This window comes from Vulpes lagopus, chromosome 17 (assembly GCF_018345385.1).
Source record: "Vulpes lagopus strain Blue_001 chromosome 17, ASM1834538v1, whole genome shotgun sequence".
NCBI lineage: Eukaryota > Metazoa > Chordata > Mammalia > Carnivora > Canidae > Vulpes > Vulpes lagopus.
In genome coordinates this window covers 39108090-39122498 of record NC_054840.1, presented here as the reverse complement: position 1 = coordinate 39122498, position 14409 = coordinate 39108090, and the positions used below count along the sequence as shown (strand labels likewise).

Here is a 14409-nt window from a genome sequence, read left to right as displayed (position 1 = left end):
TGAAGGCACTCAAACTCTATCATGATTCTCCAGAAAAATGAATCTAGAGAACCATGCATAGGGCACAACAGCGTAGGGAATGAGCAGACCCGGGAGCCAGACCACCTGGGTCTGACCCAACTCTGCTGCTCAGTGGCCAGGAGGTGAGAGCAGACAACAGGCTCTCCTGGAAGCTGTGAGAGAACGTCTCCTCCCAGGGTGGTGAGAGCATTAGGGTCCAGCTCAGGCTCAAAACAAGGCCTGCTCTGTGCTAAGGGCTGCGTCACGTTAGCCCGTCACCTGAGGAAGGAAACAGGTCTACCCACGCAGTGATGAAACCTTTCCTTCCACTCAACCCATTCCAACATCCACTGATGGCTGTCTGGGGAGGGCCTGGGGGAATCTGTGAAGCCAGGATGCACGCTGGCCTCAGCCCTCCTGGTCCACGCTCCCCATGCGACTGTACCCTAGGAGCACTGAGGACACCCTGCAACCTCCTGTGGCTTCCCACACTTTTCTCAGACGTGTCTCTATGATCAAAGGAACCATCTATTCAGAGGTGCAGCATTTGAGTATGTTATAGGATCAAGCCCATAGTCATCCAATAAATCTTAGGAACTCAAATGTTTAAGCTGTTGAAAGTACCCACATATTAAAAAAAAAAAAAAAAAAAAAGATCCACTCAAACTCCTTAAGGCATTTGATCGGTACAGTCGGTGTTTCTTGAACAGGAGATAACAGTTGTTTAAAGGGATGACTTTAATGGAATGAATACAAAAGCTTCTGAGGTAGCACCCCCACCACTGAACATCTCTGAACAAGTAAAGCCATGGTTACCAAACAGCTGTTTTTATTTACTGTCACATCTACAGTGTCTGAAAAAGGACAGTAATAAATAACTGCAGATGCGTCACAGGACATCCCTTTATTCAGTCACAGCAGTGGGTCTTACTACTACATCTTATTCTCCATTTTTCCTTATTCTTCAGATTCCCCAGGCTTCCGGATGTCATCAATCTTCAGAATCATTCTAACCATTTGTGTTGCAAGAGAGATCTGCTGCTTTTTGCCAATCAGAGTTTCTATGACATGTTGCTGCTTCATATCTGGAAAACACAGATTATCCTAAATGTATTTCTTATTCATAATTTTGCTCTCATTAATACAATCATGCCAAAACTTAGAAATACCAATCTACAAGAATCCCTCAGTCCCAGCTACAATTTCAGAGGAACAGGACTGAACCCAGGGGCCAGAAAGCTGTGGGAGGCAGGGTCCTCTCTTCAATGACAAGCTCAAGTGCTGGGCGACTAGCTAATGGCCTTCAGAGACCTCTCACCCACAAAAAGTAGTCACTAATAACATCATTTAGTAAGGCCAAAATAAGTGAAAAAAACCGGACTATACCTGAAATGCAAATAATTCCAAAGGCCTAAAAATTATAAAGTTCAGTAGAACCAGGCATTCAAGTAAAAAAAAAATTAACATTTGTCTGATGAAGAGTTGCTACTGTTATTAAAATCCCTGGCCATGAACTAAAGCCCAGAGCACAGCTGCCATTCTAAGCGAAAGCACAAATCCTGATCCCGTGGTCGGGGAGAAGTGTGAAAACTCTGGGCACACCCGAATACAGCGATCACCCACACCACCGTCCAACAAGCCCCAGCTAGGCCAGCCTTTAAACTACATGAGCGGCTGCAGCGCAGCACAGAGGAGAACACTCCGTGATTCGGGGACATGACCCCAGAAGCAGCTGAGTGGGAGAAGTCCATTTCAGAGCTGCTTCCCATGATGCCCAGAACCTACCTGACAGACATCTGTGTAAAAAAAGATAGGAATGATTTTCTAAAAACCAAAGATTAAAATGGAAGCCATCTTTGGTATGAAACAGCACATTGTAGTTTAGTCATTAAAATGGGGCTATGTTGCCAGGACTAGCAGACTAGCCAACTCCTAAGGTAATAAAACATTCTAATATTCTGAATATCTTAAGCGCATAAGTATTTAAAAAGACAGGAGATGCTCCCACAATGCACTACACACAGTATAGCCAGTACAAAATCACTCAATGTGAACCAAACAGAGCCCTCCAAGTTGTGACAGCGCCTCACCATTTGTACCCTTGTGCAAACAGTCAATCCCAAGAGCAGGGTTCATCTCCTTCACTTGTCTGGCTCGGACCTCGGTCATAGTCTGGATGGGATTCATGCCACTGTTTTCGGAAAGGGCCATGGGGATGACCTCCAGGGCATCAGCAAAAGCCCGCATGGCATACTGCTCCAAGGTTGGGCACTAGAAGGGTATAGGGTTATGGTTAGCGTGCTGTGCAAAAAACAATTAGCCAGCGTACTTGGAAATGTAATTAAATCACATCCTTTGAAAACCTAACTCATGAAGAATTCTAAGAATAGGTTAATTTTTAATCTATCAGAATATTTAAATGTCGCCACACAGTGAGGAAAAGGTATACATGGGAGAGAAGTCTCAAATCAGCTATTTTGTTATCATATTCAATTAACTTTAAACTTCAAACAACATAACAACACTGCAGAGTTACTGTCAAGGCTGGAATGGCCGAGAATGCCAGTATTTGGTAACTTGTGCCTGAGTATGTGGATGAGACCCACAGACCAGGCACTGGCCACCCACAGCTATGGTGCCTTGTTTACGTGAGTCCAGGTTCCCCCACCTTTGCTCTCAGCACCACTGCCTCACCCACCCCGGTCCAGAAATGCCTTAGTCTGTCATGAGCCCCCACAGGCCTTACCTTGTCCGCCTCTTGGCTAACTGCCAAGGCACAAGCTATCTCAGCAGCGCCTCCGCCATACACCACACGGTTATCACGGATGAGGTTCCGGATGACGCACAGGGCATCGTGAAGGGATCGCTTTGCTTCCTCGATGATCTAAGGGAAGACAGCTTTGCCTAAATCACTGTTATCACAATCTGTTTGTTTTAGAGTCAAATACTCCTACCCACCCCCACCCCCCACCCCAATTAAAACTGTGTTGGTTAAGAACAAATGGAGATACAGGCCAGAACATTCATTACCAGGTGGTTTCTATCTTTAACACCCCCCTTTTCTCTGTAATGTAGTTAAAACCAGGCAGAGGCAGCCAGGGACTCATTCTGGGTGTGACACACAACCAAGGGAAGGGGCCAACAAACCCGAAGCCGACCAAGAACCTCACGAGTGTAACAGAGCAGGATGCACTAAGTATCCATTCTCCAACAAGGGAGAGGTTAGCAGCGGTTATGTCCTTAGGCCCTAACTTTCACCAAAGCGACTCAGAGGCCAGGGTGCCTTGCAAAATTAATATTAGGTTGTGGTCTTTGGTAATTTTACAACAGTTTGGGGGAAAGAAAAAAAAAACCCAAAACCCCCAAACACACCCAGCAAGTATATCTCAGTTAAATATGTTATGGGCAAAGCAAATCAGGTACCAAGAGCAGAACAAATACTGGACAAAGAAGCAGATTCTCACCATCTTATTTCCTCCTCTGATGAAAACGGTCACAGCCCTGGAGTTCTTACATTGCTCAATGACCAGCATTTTGTCCTTAGTTGTCCCAAAGGAGATCTCTTTTACGAGCCCAGCAAAGCCCAGCTTCTCAGAAGTGAGTTCTGAGAACCGTGGGACGATCCGTCCTCCTGTCGCGATGGCGATCAGCTAGGTGGGGTGGGTCAGGTGGAAAAGGGAAGAGGACACTGGTGAACCCCAATCTTTCTACTTTAGACCGTAGATGAGCTAAGCTCCACCTAGGACCACCTGCTGCATGCAAGTGCTAACCCACACCAGCCCCAAATGGCAAGGTCAACCCCAAAGCCACGTCCAATCAGCATGCTTCTGGAGAGGTGGTGTCAGGTCTGGCCCCATTACCCTGCAACACTCCCCATGGCTCTTAACTGCCTCTACCGACTGGACTGAGCTGTGTGCAGCGGCCTCTCACCAAACCTTGGTGGCAGTGAGGACCAGGGGCCGTGTATGTCTGGACATGACCACACCTGGGACAACTGCCAGCATGTGGCTGACACAGAAGTGAGCAAGACAGGTCTTCCTGCCTCAGAGAGCCAAGTGGGATGACACATGGAAAGCACTTCTAAGTACCCTGGAACACCCGAAATACACTGCACTTTTGTTAGAAAAAAATAAATTTTTACAAATAAAGATTTCAGCACTTTTCTGTCTCCCCACTCCTCTTCCTCTAGTCTATGGAGCCTGGGCACAACGAGGTTACTGAAGGTGAGTGCTATCACAGCAGCCCTCCCACCCCCCATATGCACAGGCATCGTAGGCTCAGTGCCTGCGTTCAGAGCACTCTTCGCATGGAGCTTCCTACCTCTATTTCAGGTCCTCCTACCCAGCGAACTGCAGGCAGGTTATTCTGAAGAAGTAAATGATTTGCTTCATCGTCGAAGCCCCATTGGCAAATAGCTAGGTTAGCCCCCGTTTCTTTAATCTGGGGAAAAAAACGCCAATCATGTTAATAAAAGTGTCCCCTGTGCTCGGAACATGGGATGCACAGTGGGGTGTTTAAGGGGGCGCGTTAAAACAGAAAAGAGGAAACATCCAAGGGTCTACTTTCTGTCAGGCCCAAATTCCAAATAATGAACAGGTACCAATGGGAATCACCTGAACATTTTTTTTAAAGAATTATTTGAGAGGCAGAAAGAGCATGCAGGCACAAGCACAGGAGGGGAGGAGAGAGACCTCAAGTGGACTCAGAGCCAAGTGCAGAGCCCGACACGACCCCGACATCAAGACCTGAACCCAAATCAAGATGGATACTCAACTGAGCCCCCCAGGTGCCCCTAGAACACCTCAGTTTGTAAACTAAGTTATTTTTTTTTTTAATTTTTATTTATTTATTTATTTATGATAGTCACAGAGAGAGAGAGAGAGAGAGAGGCAGAGACACAGGCAGAGAGGCAGAGAAGCAGGCTCCATGCACCGGGAGCCTGATGTGGGATTCGATCCCGGGTCTCCAGGATCGCGCCCTGGGCCAAAGGCAGGCGCCAAACCGCTGCGCCACCCAGGGATCCCTGTAAACTAAGTTATAAGAGTCAGTAATTCACACTGAACCCTGTGGTTACAGTGAAATAAAAACAAAGACGTGTCAACAAGGCTTAGCACACACCGGGTCCCAGGGTGACAGCTGGGTCTCACCACAAATACCCTTGAGACAATTTCATTCATGTGTTTAACAGAAGCAGCATCTTTGATACACGTCTCTCAACGTGGTTTACTCTCCTGAGTGAGCTATCCTCTGTGGATTAACAGGCGAGGCCCCCAGAGCTGATCCTGCTGCTCACCCCTGCAAATGGCTCAGCTACCTGTCCCAGGAAGGCAACCATGACCCAAACTGTCTGTCCATCTTGCCCTCGGCGGTTGCCTGTGGTAGCCGGGTCACACCCCATGTCCATTACTCCACTGTCTGCACCCAGGCCTCTTCAGTCTTCCATACTGGCTCTCTGAACTCAGTCTGTGAGCAGCCCACTCATTCTGGCACTGCTTCTGGCACATTCCTGCTCTGAACAGCATGTCCCCTGAAACCAACTTGCCTCAGTTCTCTCTCCTCAAATGGTTAGTTTTTCCCTCCCACGTGCTCAAAATAAGAGGGGTCCTTCTCAGTCCTCACAGCTACTGTCAACATTCCTCTTTGGGCAACATTCTTCAACATTCTTTTTTTGGGGGGGGGGCATTCTCATTTAGAATGTTAGCATCTAGTCCCATTGTTCCCAGGACCCGGTACATCCACCAACACGATCCATCCAACTCCTTTGGCCTGTTAGTTCCTGCCATCTTCTGGCCCAGCGCACCTCGGCTGGCATTTCCACGGCAGCCTTGTAGCCCAGATAATGGGTTTGTATTTATAAACTCCTGCCAGCACACTCCAGGCTCTCATTCTTGCTATTCCCTGCACATGCCAACCATGTGTTGCTTCAGGACCTTATACTGCCCATGGCCACCTTACCTCAACCTGGAATGCTCTTCACAGATACACAGCTCTCTCACTTAAGTCTCTGGCCACATGTCACTGCCTTAGAGAGGCCTTCTTTTCCTTTTTAAAAAGACTTTACTAGAGAGGCTTTCTTTAACCACTGTCCTGACTAGAGCCCCACCCCTTATTCTGTGCCTCAAGATCAAGAGCTCTGCTTTATTCCCTGCTGTGTCTCAGGTACTTATGACAGTGCCTGATATATGGTAGGTAGATACAGATCGTGTAGGAGTAAATGAATACAACTACTCCTGCGAAGACAGACATCAAGATAGTTCCTAGTCTGTTATGTTTTAAGGTAAGTTATGTTTTAATTGATACCCATGTTCATGGAGTGCTGATGCTGTAAATTCCCAAGGGCAGAGTTCCAAAGAGGAGCCACTGTCAGGGTATGCATGCGCAAAATATTAACAGCCAGAGAAGAAGGGACAGGTGTTTATAATACTTTGACTTGTAAGAGCAATGAACTAGAATCACTATAATTGCATTCTAGTTTAATTCTTGTTATTCAGAAAAAATAAATTCTTGTTACTCAGTAACTCTTTCCCCTACAGGTTGTATTTAGATGTCTGGAACACGTGCTAGCGCTAAAGCTATGTTGAAGTCAGTCCAAACCCTGGGCATACTAGCTTAGAGGGGTCCAGGAAAACAAGTGTTGTAAAATCAAAAGCACAGCATAAAGTAACCAGTCCACTCTTTTAGGCACTGTACACATTACCATTTTAAGACAAAATCAGATTTCTTTCCTCCTTAAGCCTTTCTGTGCCCTTTGATTTCTTCTGTCAACATTTATTACTTTTATAACTCAAAAGTGAAATAAGGCAGCTCATACTGATAACACGTTTTCTGTAGTCACATAACGAAGTACTGAGACAATTTAGGTAGCACCATGTGTTATTTATCATCCACAGATCTACAGCTAACTGTATCCCTTGAGAGCCTAAATTTTACTAAGAGCTACAGTAAGTCTTACTTGTTGAATCATTTCTTCAAACTTCTCTTTTTCGTATTTCTGAAGAGCTTTATAATCTTCTACTGAGGTCACATCCAGCTTATGCTTGGTCTTTGGTTTTGGTGGTTCAAACGGACACGTGAGGATTGCAATCTTAGCATTTTCTACTTGCTGTGGGGAGAAAGAAAACCCTTAAGTTGGTGAATTTAAGAATGAAAAAACAGTTTGAGGTTGAAAGGCACAGACTTACTTTTGGCATCTGTGGATGACTGAAATCCTTGTCCACGATCACACCCTTAATGAGTTTAGTGTCTTCCAGCCTCCCGCCCACTTTGCCTTCCACTTTGATTAGCTCAAAGTCAACGTCTCTACGCTGCATGTCGGCTACGGTGAGGACTGCATTCACGGCGATCTCAGCCATCTGCCGGTGACAGCTGTTAACCCTGGTGAAAACAGAACAAACCTTTCACATTCCTTGACGACTGCTGTAACCAAAGCAGGGCATGTAATAGGACATGGTAACTCAGATACTTCATAAAGCTAAGGATGCTCAGTGTGCAGAGAGCAATGCCACCAGAACTTGCACTTTCAGCAGTCTGGGGCAGGACTTCTTAATCTGGGATCCATGGACCCCAAAGAGAACTGTACTGGGGATGGAGAAAAAAAAAATCACATCTTGTTTAAATGAGGTAGAGCACTTAGAAGCAAGAAGCCTTGACAGGGCTGCACCTTTTCAAGAACTTCCATCAACATCAGTTACAGATTGGGGAGGAGGGAGCGGTGGCATTATCTTTTTTTGAAACCTTAGAAACATTTGAACAGATTGCTCAATAAAATTACTTTGGTTCTGGAAAAACTGCAGGGAAATTTAGTACTTCAAACAAGTTAATGCCTGAAACATATGCTTCAAACACAATGCCTGAAATCCCGAGTCAGTTTAGAGAAAAGATAACCAGGACACTCTAAAAGTGTTATTAAATCCTAACTAAGGGATTTATGGTATTTTGTTTTATGCTGAATATATTTGGCCATGTATTAGTTGTTCCAAACATTTTTTGTAGTAAAGACCTATGCGTCCTTGGATTTTATAAAGACCTGCAAAGAAAGCAAGGTCAATTTATAAAGCTCTAACAACATGAGATTTGTTGTTGTCATTTCACCCAAGGGTAACACTTTCCTTCCAGGAGAACAGCACTCTACTTGTGAGAGGCCATTCCTCTAGACAGCTAATCTCAGCACCTGTACAACAGGAGGCACCCAGCACACTCGAGCACAGCACTGAGGTAGAGGTCTCTCCTTGGGGAAAAGGGAGCAACAATTTTTGTTGCATTCCTCCTGACATCTGAGTCAAGACTATGTCTTTCTTTTTGCTAAAACTACCACACATACAAATTAAAAATTAAGACATTTCTTATACTGATCTTGATTCAAAATAATCAGTGTAATAAAGCACATCAGGCTTGATTTTTATGCTACATCACAGCAAGAACCAGTAAATCTCTATTATTGTTCAAATAAGTGTGTCTCTTGGCGCAGGCTGCTTTGAGTCTCCAGGGGACAGGAACTGTGTCTTTGTGCTCTCAAGACAGGCAGCAGGCCTGATAAATAGCAGGCATTATGCAAATGCTGAAAACACCCAATGTAAGTCAATTTGAGGACTGTCCCTTCTTACTAAATTAAAATTCTGGACCAGTAACTTGCTTGTTCAATAAGTGGAAAGTGGAACCCCTAACCCCAAATGGCTTTCCAGCAAAGAAACGGTAAGAAGTGTGTTGAAAGTTAACATTCCTCAAGTAGGACCATTTTCTGCTTGATTTCTAACACCACCTAACCTGTTAAATGAAAGAACTGTATCTCTTACATATACTGTGGTGAGGATATAATACCCAAACCTAGAACTTCAGTTTCCAACTAAAACAGACCCACGTAGCTAGACCTGTATTAAAAACAAAGCAAACCAAAAAGCAGTGCACGGAGCCAGTAGGAGGCTCCCAGCGGCCCTCTGAAAGGATGCCGTTAGTAACAGGCACACGTTCTGCTTCCTCTCTACAAGTGCTAACAGTGGCACTTTACTGTCCACGTACACTTTGGAGCCCAGTGTGGTCTTTGCAGTCTGAATCAGGGGCTCAGTGTCCTTTATGTCAACAAGGACACTATCGCTGATCTTGTCCAGGTGCTCAATAGCGATGCGGGCGGCCTGTTCGTAGCCGTCGGCGATCCTGATCGGGTGAATGCCTCGGTCTAGCAGCTGCTCGGCTTCCTCCAGTAGGGCACCAGCCAGAACTGCAGACAGGAGAGTGCAGGAGCAGATATCAGGAGAATGCTAAAGCTTATGTGATCAATACAAATTAGAGGCTACCCTAGAAAGATGAAGGTTCTGGAACAAAGGTAAAAGTATCTTGGAGGCTGAGTGATTTCTTAAAAGAGAGCCTCTAGTTCTGCTTTTAGCAAAGATCAAATACCTCACCCCTTATAAATGGGTGTTTAGCTCTCAGTGATGGACAGAATGTAACCGAGGAATATAACCTAAAAACATTTTTCTAAGGGCAAAAACTTCATGTGTCTCCCAAGTCAAGAGTTTTTTTTGTTAAGGAATCTACATCTGACATGGGCCTCGAATTTACAACCTCAAGGTCAAGAGTCACATGCTCTATGAAGTGAGCCAGTCAAGTGCTCCTCCCAGGCCAGGGATTTCTTTTTTTTTTTTTTTTTTTTTTTTTAATTTTTATTTATTTATGATAGTCACAGAGAGAGAGAGAGAGACGCAGAGACACAGGCAGAGGGAGAAGCAGGCTCCATGCACCGGGAGCCCGATGTGGGATTCGATCCCGGGTCTCCAGGATCGCGCCCTGGGCCAAAGGCAGGCGCCAAACCGCTGCGCCACCCAGGGATCCCCAGGCCAGGGATTTCTATTCAAATTTATGTTGGTGGTAAAAGGATTCAAGAATGTATTTATGATTTATCTTCCCCACCATCTTCCTTCCTTTGAAGTTTTAGACCCATAAAGAGGAATACTACTGTTTGCTTTAATACTGCTATACTCCAAGCACATCCACAACAGTGCTTGGTACCCAGTAATTGTTGAATAAAAAAGAATTCAAATCTCATCTGCAGAAAAGATTAAAACATTAAAGCCTTCTACCTTCAACTTAAATATTTCCGACCTTCAGAAAAAAATGCAATAGTAAAATGAAGAGTTTATTTACTAACACCATTTTGCCACATTGGTTTTCTCTACAAATGCACACATGTATTCTATTCAACTACATGAGAATCAGTTGCAGAAATCCTGATACATCACCCCTAAGTACCTTGGCATATGGCTCCTAAATACAACAGCGTTCTCCCACAGCATTATAATATAACTGTCATGCTCAGGAAACTTAACAGGGCACTACTCTGTAATGGATAATCCAAATATCCTCCCATGTATCCCAAACATCCCTTACAGTTAAAAAAAACAAAAAACACCCACATTAAATCAAGTGTCATGCATTATAGCTGGGTGCCATTTTTCTTTCGCTTCCTTGATTTAGATTTAGTCATTTGACTGATTTAGAATAGTTGTTGAACTCTCCCTCAAATCCTTCTTGTTCTTCCAGAAGGACTTTTTGGCCTTGTATTGAGCATTCAGCTTGGATTTGCATGACTGGTCTCCTCATGACTGGATTTTTTTTTAAAAGATTTTATTTATTCATGAGAGACGGGGGTGGGGGGTGGCGGGGTGGAGAGAGAGAGACACAGAGAGAGAGAGAGAGGCAGAGACACAGGCAGAGGGAGAAGCAGGCTCCACGCAGGGGGCCTAATGTGGGACTTGATCCCGGGATTCCAGGATTATGCCCTGGGCCGAAGGCAGACACTAAACCGCTGAGCTACCCAGGGATCCCTATGACCAGACTCAGAGTAAACATTCTTGGCAGAGTCAACATTCCTGGTGTGTGTGTGATTTTTAACTAACACCTCTGAAACAAGGTATCAGCCTATTTTGCTTTCTTACCAACCACCCCTGTGGTCCCATCTCCAATTTCATCATCCTGTGATTTGGACAGTTCAACCATCAGCTTGGCAATCTGGTGATCGACGTCCATCATGCTTAGAATGGTGGCACCGTCATTCGTTACTGTCACATCGCCATCCTTGTCCACCATCATTTTATCAAGTCCTAAAAAGACGGCAACGTTTACCACGGCATTAAGCAAAAGAACAAAAATAAAATCTATACCAAGAACTTTAAAAAAAAAAAAAAAAGACCTCTTGAGCTACTTCTTATTTACAGAACTCATACAGAAGAGTACCCACATGCACTCTTCTAGTTTCCAGAAGCAATCTGAAGGGTGAAAGCCAGAGAAATGGGGGAACAAAAGGAGCATCACTAAGTGTAGAATTAATCATAAAAAAGGGCAACTATGATTTGTAAAATGCTCATGAAATGATGTGAAGAGGGAGGAAAAAACCCTGACCTAAAACTATCTGCACTTACGATCATAAGCATGTTGAAAGCTTGGAATACATCATACAAGTTTGTTAGTGTTGGGGGCCTAGTATGCCTCCTGCTCCACATTCCAACCTTAAAAAAAAAAAAGGGTTGTATCTACCGTCTATAATTGATTAACACTCATCAAAACACACAATGTTAGCCTCTTACCATTTGGTCCAAGTGATGTTCTCATTGTATTTGCTACAGCTTTCGCTGCCATGATATGAGACTAAAAAATGAAACAAACAAAAAAACAAATGTTCAACTTACATGGAATTTTAATAATTAAAAGCATCTGATTGTTATAAAATTTAATCATATACTTTGCCTTCTCTAGAAGCTTCTACATCTAAGAGGCAACAGGCAACACACTAGTCTAAAGAAGTGTGGTAACCTTCACAACTACATCTTTACTAGACCATTCTTACATAAAAGAACCAGAACCTAGTACTTTAACTCAGCACTTCTAAGAGGCAGGTTCTCTTACCTGCCCCCATTTTACAGCTGAGAGCACAGGCAGTCTAAGCGGACAGCCTTGCAAGACCACTCTGCAATGCTAACTTTATGTGATGAGTCTGATGTGCGCATATAGCAACCTGAACTATCCGGCTAAAGTGCACTGCAGAGATGTACCCCTCTCTGACCCAGTCCAGCCAATACATGACCTGTATGTGAAAGTCATCCTTGCTTGTCACGTGCGAAGGGTATCAGTACAGTAACAGACCCTTGCAAGCATCCTCTCCTGTTTGCACATAGAATCAGGCTCATCCCTCCACATGTTTCCTTTGGTCCTAGTCTTGCTGTCGCCAACCTGACCTGGACCCACAGCGCCCTACAGAGATCCAGGGTCTCTGATCTCACTTCCTACTGTTTAGATTCACTTGACATCCAGCTACCTCATCCATCTTCCTCAAACGTGTTACCTGCCAGTCAGCAAAGCTTCAGGGACTCCCTAGTGCCTCAACACTGAAGTCTGAAGGCTTAGGCGTCTTCTTCAATGCCCTCCACAATCTGAGAGCTAGTTCCTTCCCACTGCTGATGGGCCACGCTTGTTCCCCAAGTATGGTCTCCCATCCCTGTAGTAAGGTCCACAGGAGGCTCTCCACTCATCAAAACCCTGACCAATTTTCAAAGCAGTTCAAACACACATGTTCTGTGAAGCCCTCCTCAGCACTCCATCTGGCAGGTAAGGAAAGACGCAAACTTCCTGGATCCGTGAAAATGGTGGTAACCATTAAATTACACATTGATGGGTTTGTCTGCGTAATGGACTTCTTAAAGGATAATCGCCACAGATCATCAGTTCTTAACCATGGACGATTTTGTCCCTCAGGAGGTAGCCGGCAGTGTGCACACCTGCCTCTGGTTCTAACAAATGGGGCCGGGCTGCTCTTAGCACGGATGCAGTGGGTAGAGGCCCGGATACTGCGCACCGACCCGCACAACGATTGGGCCCCCAAACAGCAACACTGCCAAGGCTGAGAACTCTGGCTCCAGACCACTGCTCTGGGGTCCGCCAGAGGCGGGCTGGAATCACGGCCCCAGTCTCCATGAACGATGAACCCTGAAGCAGATTCTTAACCTCAGGGCCAGGTTTCCAACTATGTAAGAGAACACCCATCTCAGCACGAGGGTGACAGGAGTACAGCACACGTCCGTGGGTAGCGGTACAGCTGGCGCAGAGGCAGCCCTGCGCACCACGGTGCCACGCGGTCCTCCCGCTGACCGCCCCTCCTGAAGTCGCCGCCGTGACCCTCCGCCTCAGCCCGACGGGTGCGTGTACCGCCCCCACCGAGAAAGGAGCTTCAGAGACGCGGTGCGGCAGGCCCTAAGGCCGACAGCGAGGGGGCTGCACGGGGTCTTCGCTCGCCTAAGACACAAGCCCTAGGGAGGGCCCGGCCTCACACCTTCCCCGGCGCGTTCAGATGACCTCAGCGGACTGCGCCCGGCCCCCTGCGGCCCACCGGGCCCGCCTGCTCGCACAGCGGTGCCCGACACCCCCTCCCGCGGCCAACACCCCGACCGCCAGGCGTCCCACGACTTCCACCCGCGGGCGGCGGCAGGACTCGAAGCAGGCCGCGCGCTCCCCGACAACGCGCCTGCCTTTGCCGGCCCCGCGCCCACAGGCCGCCCGCGGCACTCTCGAAGCGGGACCCCACGCCGGGCCCAAAGCCCCCCCACCGTTGGCCCCACCCGACGGGGCTGCAGCCGCACGCCGCCTGGCGGGCCCCGCGTCACGGTTCTGCGTGTCCGCCTTCCCTCTGGCGGGGGCTTTCTTGTCTAAGGGCACACGTTTAGCGCTTTCAACGGCACCACGTCCAGCATCAGGCCGTGCAGAAAGGCGCTGGGAGACGAACAGCCTCTAGGGAGCCACAGGGACACGGAGCCTGGTTCTCTGGGGCCGTGCTCGTCCCTGGCCAGGTGCCCCGCGAGCCCGGGGCCGACGAGCAGGGGCTGCAGAAGCGCTCGGGGGCGGGCGCACCGCCCAAACACCCAACTGCGCCCCCAACGCAGGAGGGCGCGAGCGGCTCCTCCCGGCCCCCACACGGGGACTGCGGGCTCGTACGCCGGCCTCGCCCGAGCGCGGAGAGCGGAGCGCAGGGCCCCGGCCCTCCCGGGAGCACATGGCGGAGCCGCTCCCAGCCGCGCGCAGGCGCGGACCCCGGCCGCCTCCCCCGAGCCTCCGCCAGCGGCCGGCCCGTTACCTTGAGGGCCTCGAGCCCCATAAGACGAGACTTGCGATCCTGATCCTTGATGATGAGGAAAGGACGCCCATATTCATCGAAGGCGAGGGTTCCGACCGACGCCATGGTGCAGCAGCAGCGCTCACTTCCCCCAACCGGCGGAGACCGCTCCGGAACCGAGCACACGCCTTCCGCTCGCGGGAGGGCGCAAAAGCGCGCGCAGGCGCAGTCCACCCGCCTGAGACTTATTTTTCACTCGAGACTAGTCTGACGCTGGACAGTACCTTCTGGAATCAGAGGCCTTAGGAAACTTCTAT

At 47.5% G+C, this 14409-nt stretch overlaps 1 protein-coding gene across 1 annotated transcript; it reads right to left on the bottom strand.

Annotated features, from left to right (window-relative positions):
* Positions 1–812: 812 nt before the first annotated feature.
* CCT5 (chaperonin containing TCP1 subunit 5) lies at positions 813–14283 on the bottom strand. The gene is made up of 11 exons (XM_041731516.1): positions 14114–14283; positions 11577–11637; positions 10929–11093; positions 9016–9214; positions 7182–7374; positions 6953–7102; positions 4321–4440; positions 3465–3650; positions 2747–2884; positions 2091–2271; positions 813–1085 (listed from the first exon to the last, which is right to left on the bottom strand). Exons 1-11 carry the CDS (start codon positions 14216–14218, stop codon positions 958–960), a joined length of 1626 nt encoding a protein of 541 aa, XP_041587450.1. The 5' UTR covers positions 14219–14283; the 3' UTR covers positions 813–957.
* Positions 14284–14409: the final 126 nt, after the last annotated feature.

Bases quoted from the DNA above. Each gene is read 5' to 3' on its own strand.
- CCT5 (XM_041731516.1), bottom strand. From the start codon at position 14,218: ATGGCGTCGGTCGGAACCCTCGCCTTCGATGAATATGGGCGTCCTTTC. The intron at 7,375-9,015 runs GTACGTGGACAG...TGTTTTCACCAG, and splicing joins ACCACACTGGGCTCCAAAGT to GGTTAACAGCTGTCACCGGC. The intron at 7,103-7,181 runs GTAAGTCTGTGC...TTCTCCCCACAG, and splicing joins GTCATCCACAGATGCCAAAA to CAAGTAGAAAATGCTAAGAT.